The 10,459-nt window shown below is 41.9% G+C and overlaps 1 protein-coding gene across 3 annotated transcripts in view; it reads left to right on the top strand.

Moving 5' to 3' along the window:
- The first annotated feature begins 737 nt into the window (after positions 1-737).
- The window catches only part of twf2 (twinfilin actin binding protein 2), a 103,508-nt gene continuing 93,786 nt past the window's right edge, over positions 738-10,459 (top strand). For all 3 annotated transcript variants that reach the window (XM_080181369.1, XM_080181352.1, XM_080181361.1), the window contains exon 1: positions 738-830. In XM_080181369.1, the coding sequence (XP_080037495.1) occupies positions 806-830 (25 nt within the window). In that variant the 5' untranslated portion in view covers positions 738-805. The remainder of the gene's footprint in view (positions 831-10,459) is intronic.

Here is a 10,459-nt window from a genome sequence, read left to right as displayed (position 1 = left end):
AAGCTTAGTTGTATCAAAGTAAGCTTACATCAACACTGCAATGAAGTTACTGTGGAAATCTCCTAGTTGCCACACTTCAATGCCTGTTCAGGTACACTGAGGGAAAATTTAGAATGGGCAATAGTTAGCACTGTTGCCTCACAGCGCTAGGGACATGGGCTTGACTCCTGGGCCACTGTCTGTGCGCAGTTTGCACGTTCTCCCCGTGTCTGCATAGGTTTCCTCCCACACTAGTAAATACATGTTATAAGGGGTGCAAGGAAGGGATAGCATCTCTCACAGGCAAGCTCACCACACCCTTTGAAGTAGCTCATACATCCTTGGCTGGGGTGATCTGTGTGTGGATACTAGGTGGTGATCTGATTGGGTGATGGGAGCTGTGCCTATATGTGACCGGGAGATGTCGCTGTTTGCCTCCGAAGGGCTACAGTATGGGTATTTGGGCGCGCGAGGGCGCTGCAGCGTGACTACGTGGAATGCCGGCAACATGGGCGGTCTGGCCACGCCCTCAGAGCCTCAGCCCCGCCCCCAGACACAGCTCCTCCCCTATCTCCGCCCCCGGAGCCTCGGCCGCACCCCCCAGACGCAGTTCCGCTTCTGTCAACGTTCGCACTGAGCTTCAGCCCCGCCCCTCAGACGCCGCTCCGCCCCTATCACCGCCCGCACGGAGCCTCAGCCCCACCCTCACGCGCAGCCGCGGCTCCGCCCTTCCGCAATTAGTCTCCGCCCTTGGGCTATAGCCCCGCCCTGCTGTGGGCGGCTCCGATACTCTCAGCGTCTCTCTCTGTAAAGCAGCGCCTTAACAATGTCGCACCAGACGGGGATACCTGGTAAGAGCCACCAGCAATGCCGCCAGTGCCACATGAATTTAAGGGACGATCAGTTTCTATGAGGCGTTGGGTGCGGAACGAGTGCTCGGGTTGATTTAAATTGTGACCGTTTTTTTCAGCCGTTTGTGTTGCTGGGGAAACCCGGCTCCTGAGTCCCTCAGCCCGGGCCGGAAGTTCCGCCCCTGTACCGCGCCGATTGGTGAAATGTGACTTCCGGACTGTGGGGCGGCTGCTGATTGGTCGGTTCTAACGTCAATCACAATCAGTGCCGTTGTAGTGTTCCTGGGGTGTGGGGGCAGAGGGATAGGAGCCACAGAATGGGTTTTAAACCTTAATTTACCCTCTCCTGGCTTTGTAAGGGATTAAAACACAACAACACAATAGTGTCAGGAATGCTCCCCTCACCTCAGGTCATTCCCTTGTGTGTTTGAACTTTGCTCAGTGTCTCCATTTTGATGCAAAATTAAACCCCTCTCAGATCGGATTTTACTGGGAAATTTTGATTGCAGCAGTGGCTTTTATAGACAAAGAAACCTGCAACTGGCATATCACAAGTGGTAGGATACTGGAAGTGAATATCAGATCCATCAGTGCCTGTAAAGCCCAAAGAAATGTCCCCCCTCCCCCCCCCCCCCCCGTTAGAATGGGGTGGGGGAGGGGATTGTATCATTTGTCATTAGGTTTGGAAGGACACAAAAGCTCCTTCAGAGTCGTATGTCTATGGTGCCTATTGTCCATAATAGGGAGTGTTGAGGCAAATAGTGTGGACGCATTAGAGGGCGGGGGGGGAGGTGAGTTAGATACTCATGATGGAGAAACGAATAAATGGTAATGCTGTATCAGGATTAATGAAGAGTGGGTGGGAGGAAACTCTTGTGTAACACAAATATCGACATGGACATACTGAACCAAGTGGCCTTTTTTTTGGTGCAGTCTGCTGTGATGATAGACAGTTTAGGTAACACATCATGTGCTGTTAATACACAATATTTCCCAGGTGAGTTAAACTTGTTTTAAGAATTGCAAACAATCCAACCAAATCAAACAGTCCCTGTTGTAATTTGTGCTTTTTATAAACTTTCTTTATCCCGTGGCAGCATGGAAGCTCTCTTGTTTACCCAACTGCCAGTCTACACATGGACAGCATGTATTGGCTCCAGATGTCTGAGTGTAGGTTAAAGTTCAGCCTTTTAAATAATTTGTGATAACATTCATGAACTTGTTTGTTAACTGTAGAATTTATTGAATCAAGAAAGTGTTGATGCTGCAGTGCCATTAGCAGGGTTCAGATTATGAAACTTTGAATTGAAGCTATCTAGCTTTTGTGGCTTTGACTGCAGTTTCAATTGTGTCTCCTTTCGAGTGACCTGGCTTGGTCGCACTCCACCAGTAATGTTTTCGTGTGCAGTTTGTCTTAAGGACGTATCAAAGAGAAGGTTGGTCCTTCTGGACTAAAGGACAGAAGGGAAAGAAAGAGATGTCTTTGTTGCTCTTCTGAACCGCCTGGTTAAAATGGCTAAAGTATCATTAACGGTGTGATGGAGTCACTTACAGCACAGAAGGAGACTTTTGGCCCATTGAATCCATGCTGGCTCTCCCATTCACCCTCTCTATCATGTAACCCTGCAAGTCTTTTTCCTTCAAGCGCTTATCCAGTTTCATTTTCAAATCATGAACTGTGTCTGCCACCACCAGCCCTATGAGTAGCGAGTTTCTGTCTACCCTTCTGGATGCAGATCTGGTTAACCATACTAGTATCTCAGTAGCTCATGTATTGCAGTTTTGACTCCTAGTAGTATCAAGTATTTGGTGTTCATACAGCATCCTGTTTCCACTGTGTGCAACTATATTAAAACACAATTGGAATAATCTTGTAGAGGTATCCATCAGAAACTTCAGACATCTCCAGTAATCAATGACCATCTACCTCATTATATTAAAACGGAAGGAATGATCTCGCCATAGTCATTCCACTGTGTCTGTGTTACATTGCTACGGTATGGCTGTTTTGTCAATAATGATGTGAATGTAGTTATGTGGCCTGCTGTCATATTATGCAAGGATTGAAATTAATCCCTTCACATGTATATCCCAAGCTCACGTTACCCTTTTGTTTGTACTCTGATTCCACCACGTAGAGTGTGATTAATTGCGAAAGTGGGAAGGCATCAGGTGGGTGCCGCTCGGAAGCCCTCACAAGATAGACTTTGAATAAATATTCATGAATGAGCATTATGTTACCTGTCCACAACGCAAATGGGCTCTTAGCTAAAATATTAATTATTTGATAGAATCCACTTGCTCCCCATGCAGTGTTAGTCACCAGCAGTGTGGAGCAACAGTCACCATCTTTTTTGTCATTTCCTGTTGAGAGAAACTTTCAGCAGAAGATTGCACTACATGCTGTACTTAATAATGAATAAGAAATGCAGCATGCATGAATAATACAAGGATGCAGTCGGATTTAGTGAGACTGTCAAGTTGCCTTGAAAGTGCATTAGTTCTGATTAATTTGATTATATATATTTTTTGGTTGTGGAGGGGTGGTGGTGGTTTTTTCAAACAGAAATTTGATATGCTTTTACTCATATTTTAAATCTATTTATATGGTCATTGCTTTGAAGGTTTTAAGTTTTGTTTTTAAACAATTTTTCTGTGAATTGGGTTGTGTAATCATGCTTAAAAATAAAATACTGGTTCATCAAAACAGTTGGCAATCATACACAAGATACAAAGTCAGATTTTAAAAATGTAGCAGCATCTCAGTTAATTCAGTGAAGTAATGCTGGCTTCACCTCGGGTAGAATGGTTCTTAATCAGAATTTATGGCAGGTTTGTTTTTGAAATGGAACTTAGGCAGTATTCAAAGTGTAAAAAGAATGTTAGGTTTGCCTAAAATTAAAACAGAAAATGTTGGAAATTCTTAGCAGCCTCTGTGGAGAAAAACAGTTAACATTTCAGGTTGAGGATGACTTTAAACAAGAGGAATGACCAAAAAGGGAAGGTCCGTGATAGAGTAGAGGCAGGAGAGATTAAATGACAAAGGGTTTTGTGGGAATGGATAAAGAAACTAATATTGCGTCCATAAAAGCAGATTAATGCAGATGCTGAAATCTGAAACCAAAAGAGAAAATGCTGCAAAATCTCAGCAGGTCTGTCAGCATCTGTAAGGATGTTTCGAGTCCAGATGACCCTTTGTCAAAGCTTTGAGGAGAAGATTGCACTACATGCTGTACTTAATAATGAATAAAAAATGTCTTTGACAAAGGGTCATCTTGACTTGAAAGGTCAGCTCTTTTCTTTTTTTACAGATGCTGTCAGACCAGATTTTCCAGCATTTTCTCTAATAATGTGTCCAGATGAGGTGTGAATAGCTGGATAACAGCAATCCAAATGCAAAGTGAAAGAATAAAGAAAGAAATGAGAAAAATTGAACCAACAAAATGTTGAGTCCGGAAATCTGTAGAATACCGAATTGAAAGATAACATGCTGTGAGTCAGTTCTGGTGAAACCTTTGTATCAAGTTACTCACAATACAACACATCGAATGTGAGGAACCTCAATCTGAGATCTAAAGTAGTAAAGAGTTTGAGAAATCACCAATCAATGAACAAGCAGATGGACTGACGTCCTAAATAGTGTTGTCTTGTACTGTGATTTTAAAAGTTTATTTATTAGTCACAAGTCGGCTTACATTAACACTGCAATGAACTTACTGTGAAATTTCCCTAGTCACTACACTCTGATACCTGGAGAAAGCTAGCACGAGGGGGCATAGCTTTAAATTAAGGGGTGGTAGTTATAGGACGGATGTCAGGTGTAGGTTCTTTACCCAGAGGGTGGTGAGGGATTGGAATGCCCTGCCTGCTGCAGTTGTAAATGCGCCTAGTTTGGGGGCGTTTAAGAGATCCGTGGATAGGTTTATGGATGGAAAGGGTTTGGTTTAGGTTAGAGGGTCATTGCTTTTTAACTGGTCGGCGCAACATCGTGGGCCGAAGGGCCTGTTCTGCGCTGTAATGTTCTATGGTCAGGTACACTGAGGGACAAGGCCAATGCATCTAACCAACACCTCTTTTGGGCTGTGGGAGGAAACCAGAGCACCCAGAGGAAATCTACACAGACATAGGGAGAACGTGAAAACTCCACACAGACTGACCCAGGGAATCGAACCTGGGTCCCTGATGCTATGAGGCAGCAGTGCTAACCATTGTGCCACCATGCTGCGACTTTCCTTCGGCTGGCCCTAACACAACAATAAAGGCAAGCAGAGAGAGGAAAAAAAGCACAAGACATGTTTTCGAGCTGACTATGATGTAGCTGAAGCTGAGAGGGGAGGTGTAACCATTGTCACAAGACTAAATTAGATTGTTTCCAGAGGCAGCAGGGTATTAAATTCAAAAGTGAATGTGGTTGAGTTCAGTCCTTTCAGGCACCAACTGGAGCATTACCACTTAGCGCACTTGCTCTGAAGCAAGATATCAGAGAGAAAGAATGAAGCTTCTAATTAACATGTTAACCATTTTTACTGAATGGTTTTGTACCTCAGTGAAAAAAATGACCATTTTAGTGATTTCGTTAGGGACCTAAAGAAATGCGTCAGAAGTTGCAGTATTTTGTTTTCGGAATTGGGGAATTATTGTATAGAGAGCATCTTGTATTTTCTTTTATTTAACCATGTCTTCTCAGCTCTCACTGTTAAATGATGCATATGGATGCTAGAGTGATGATTTCATACTCCGGATATGATCCAGGAAGGAGAACAAACACTGTCCACAGTGCAGTCTGCTTAATTATTAACATGTATAAAGAGCTAGCTCTCCCGATATCTTTTATGTTTGGATGTTGTAAATCAATGATACTACCTCACCAATACCAAGGATCTCTGTTTATGCAAAGTCTTGTGTTTGTTCCACCGCCAAATTGTTATCTTTATTCAAATGTTACCAGCCAGATGCAGCAAGTGGTACGGCACCTGGAAATGTCAAACTTACTGTGAAATTATACGTGAAGAACCTTAATTAACTATCAGGATTTCTCAAAGGGACTGTAGTATAAAATTTACTTGACTGGAAATAATTATTTTAATTGTTCAGTCAAGCAGTTTTTGATTTTGTTTATTCATAATATTTGCCTACTCTCGCTCTTTACAACATATTTGGAGCCATGAAATTGTAAAATCAATCTGTGTGCAAGAGGTACATTTGAAGATTAGGCTTGCTATTTTTAGTGTATGCATCACTGCTCTCTTCTTGAAAATGAGCACTTAAAGATTGCAGCACGTACACCATTTTACACTCATCATTGATAATCTGTTCATTTCTCTTACTGTGAAGCTTCTGGGTGGTCTTCTTGACAAACCGCACAGTGAGTTGCTTGTGTACCTGAGTTTTGTCCCATAATTTCAACTGAGACGTAGACATACTACTGGTTTCTAAGCCATTGGTTTCTGTGTGGGCAAATGATTTTATAAAGCCTCTAAGTTTCTCCAGTTTGTCACTGTAACTTAGACGACTGATACTAGGGATGAGCCTCCTGACTCTTATTACCACAATCCCAAAGCTTTAATGTCTCTTGTCTTATGGAGACCGAATCAGGACATATTCAAGCATTGGAGAAGGAAACAAATGGCTTAAGAAACATTCATATGGATATATTATGGAAGCCATGATGTGGAGATGCCGGTGTTGGACTGGCGTAAGCACAGTAAGAAGTCTCACAACGTCAGTAGTCCAACAGGTTTATTTGGCAGCACAAGCTTTCGGAGTCTTGCCCCTTCAGGTGAGTAAAGAGTTGTGTTCACAAACAGGGCATATATAGACACAAACTCAATTTACAAGATAATGGTTGGAATCTTTGTAGAAACTTGATGTCTGTGTCGATATGCTCAATCTTCTTGGAGATCCTCTCCACTTGGAGCTGGCAGTTTGCAGTGTTGATGGTAGCCATGATGTGGAGATGCCAGCATTGGACTGGGATAAGCACAGTAAGTCTCACAACAGCAGGTTAAAGTCCAACAAGTCCAAACCTGTTGGACTTTAATGTGGTGTTGTGAGATTTCTTACTGTTTTATGGAGGCAGGGTATAGAAGAAGTTATTGTGAAATACTATAAATTAAACTGGAAAAGATAACCAGGTTTTTAGATCAGTTGGATACTGGTCAGTGATGCAGTGTGACGCCAGGTTCAGTTCCCATACCACGTTATTCTCAACCTTGCCCCTCTCCTGAGGTTTGGTGACCCTCAGGTTAAATCACCACCGGTCATAGCCTATAAGTCATCTAGGACTGTAGCGACTTTAAAGTAACTTCACCATCAGGTTGAACAGTTCAAGAGGTGACTCATCGCCTTTGTAAGGGCATTAGACAGTAAATGTTGCCAGCCTGAAATGCCCATGCACAAAAAGTCTTTGGCAACAGCAGTTAATGTATTATTTTTCCTGTCATATGTGTAAGATTGTCATCTGCAATATTCTATTTACCCAAGAAGAAAATAATTAACTTTTACATTTTTTTTCCATCCTCAAGATATCCAAAACATGCACACCCAATGTCGTACTCCTGAAATATAGCCATTAGTATAATTTATGTAGGCTTTTTGGTTGCTATTGTTTATTGTGTTTAATGTACAATGAATGTTTTAATTCAGATTTTCTTCTTCTACTGTGGAGCAATAGTCCTGATAAGAATACAACACTTTGTACGGCTGGCCATAAGATGTTTACCTGAGAGTACAGTGCTATAAATAAGCACGATATAGGACAGTAATCATATGGTGTACATCTTTATATTTTTGTGAATCCACATTTTTGCTACGATTGTGTTCCTCCCAATTATAACAACACAATTGTAAAGGAGTGCTTAAATGTTAAGATAAGTTTGTGCTGTTGGCCCAATTGCTTGATGGAATCGCTGTCCTATTCTGTTGAGGCGTTTTTTTACTACTCTGAAATATGAATTATGTAGGCATAGTGCACTTCTGAAACTAGGAGTGGTAGTGTTTAAATTGCAGATTACAAGATTTTAAGTGTATTATCGGCATTTAGTATTGACAGTTGCAGAACAGGTGGTGTGGTTACTGACAGGGTCAATGAATACTTCTTTCAGAACAAAGCACTTTATTTACCTGTAATGTGTACATATGTGAAATTTTATATTTGTTAACAGTTTAGATATTAAATGTCCTGAGTGCAGCACAATGATGGAATGAGTTGAGCTCGCGGGCAAATTTTGCTGTTGGAGACAAGGATCCATTTAAGTTTTCAAAGAAAGGGAGAGTAAGTGAGTCGTGAATGGCACTGGACATTGTGCAATCTTCCGCAAACATCCCCACTTCTGATTTTATGGTGAAGGGAGGGTCATTAACGAAACTGATGGTTGGAGCTCAAATACTACGCTGAGGAACTCTTGGTAATGTCTCAGGGTTGAGATGATTGCCTCCAACAACCACAGTCATCTTCCTACGTGCTGTGTGTATGACTGCAACCAATAGGAGGTTTTCCCTGATTCCCACTGACTCCAGTTTAATTAGAGCTCTTTGATGCCAGTCAAATGCTGCCTTGATTTCAAGGGCAATCAGTCTCACCTCATCTCTGGAGTTAAGCTCTTCTGTCCATGTTTGGACCAGGGCTGTATTGAGGTCAGGAGCTGAGTGACATTGAGTTTGGCTTCCCCAAGTTCCGATGATAGCACTGTCTTCAACGCTTTCCACACTTTGCTAATGAGTAAGATTAGACTGATAGGGTGGTAATTAGCCATGTTAGATTTGACCTGCATTTTGCAGAGGGGACGTACCCAGGCAGTTTTCCATACCAGTGTTGTAGCTATTACCAGAACAGCTTGACTAGGGGTGCAGTTAGTTCTGGAGCACAACTCTTCGGTATTGTTATTGGAATGCAGTTGAGACCCATTGCCATTGCATATCCACTGCCTTCAGCCATTTCTTGATATCTCATAGAGTGAATCGAATTGCCTGAAAATTGACATCTGTGATACTGTGAGAACTGCTCTGGAGGAGGCTATCCAGTAGGGTAACTACTAAAAAAATTAAGTGTAATAATAAGATGTCTGTCTGCAGTTAATGTATGTACCCTGAATGTCCACTGGCCCAGATTAAGGATTATAATAATGTGCTATTTTCTATAGTAAGTAATGATACATCAACACCCTAAACAGCTTGTGAATATAAAACCAAGGGTTGTGACAGCATTAGGAATAAATGAGCTAATTGAATGCCTATTGTATGAGTGTGTTATTCTGCAGTTCCCTGTCTTGCTAGTGGCTAAATCAGATTAATGCAGAGGCTTTAGAGGCATCTACATTTATAGTTATGCTTATAGCAAAGGAAGTTGCCATGTGTCTTCTGTTCTGTGGCAAGCATGTGAAAACCCTTGTGTTGTGCAAAACCCTTACAGCCACAGAATTTTGGAATCAGCTATGTATTCCTTATTGGTTGATTCGGATCAATCTAGTTTTGTCCCTTCGTTCAAAACATACACACAATAAATATTAAAACAGATGTTTAAAAAACGAATATAACTGGCATCAGACCATAATATCAAGAAAAAGAAACAAAGCTATCACAATATATTTGCCCAAGAAGTAACTTTAATGTTAATAACTGAAGTAGCACATTTTTCTACACGTTACAGATGTGAAACAAAAGTCACACACAATTAGATACACACAAACTGTAAAATAATCAAAAACTTATTGGCCATTTCATACACAAAATGTGAAACCTTACAATTTTCTGCATTGTTTAATTTTGCTGTAAACATGATGTTCATCTCAATCATAGAATCATGGCAACAAGGTCAGGCCACCCTCAAACCTGTTCCATCCTTTAATATGATCATCCTGATCTGTATCTTAACTCCATTCATTTGTCCTGGCTCTATATTCATTGAATCCCTACAGTGCAGAAGGAGGCCATTTGGCCCATCGAGCCTGCACCAACACTTACCCAGGCTTACCCCATTACCCCATGTGTTTACTCCACTAATCCCTCTAACTCATATATCTTGGGACACTAAGGGCAATTCAGCCAATCCACCTAACCTGCACATCTTTCGACTGTGGGAGGAAATCCTTGCAGACACGGCGGGAATGTGCAAACTCCCCACAGACAGTTACCCAAGGCTGGAATTGAACCTGGCACTGAGGCAGCAGTGCTAAGCACTATGCCATCATGCCACCCAAATATTACTGTATACCTTTGCCATATCACTCACTCACTGCAAACAACCTCTCAAGACCTCATCAAAGGTTCCTGTATCAGCTGAAAGGAGAAGGGGGATAAAAGCAAATTACTGCAGATGCTGGAATCTGAAACCAAAAGAGAAAATGCTGTAAAATCTCAGCAGGTCTGACAGCATCTGTAAGAGAAAAGAGCTGATGTTTCGAGTCCAGATGACCCTTTCTCAAAGCTGATCCTTCGTCAAGGAGAAGGGAGTTTGTTGCGGGTGACTGTTTTTAATTTATTCCATTGTGGGGAATGGAGCTTATGTACCACACCCCTAGTTCCCAAACATTTTTTTGGCCACAGACTGTTATTCAGAGTTCAGCCCTTTTGCACACCCCTACAGGTACTTTCTTTTTTAACTGCTCCTGTAATGATAGCATGTAGTATAA

Source organism: Carcharhinus amblyrhynchos, chromosome 3, assembly GCF_965287045.1.
Source record: "Carcharhinus amblyrhynchos chromosome 3, sCarAmb.v2.hapA, whole genome shotgun sequence".
In the NCBI taxonomy this organism is placed as follows: domain Eukaryota; kingdom Metazoa; phylum Chordata; class Chondrichthyes; order Carcharhiniformes; family Carcharhinidae; genus Carcharhinus; species Carcharhinus amblyrhynchos.
This window is presented reverse-complemented; position numbering and strand designations above follow the sequence as displayed.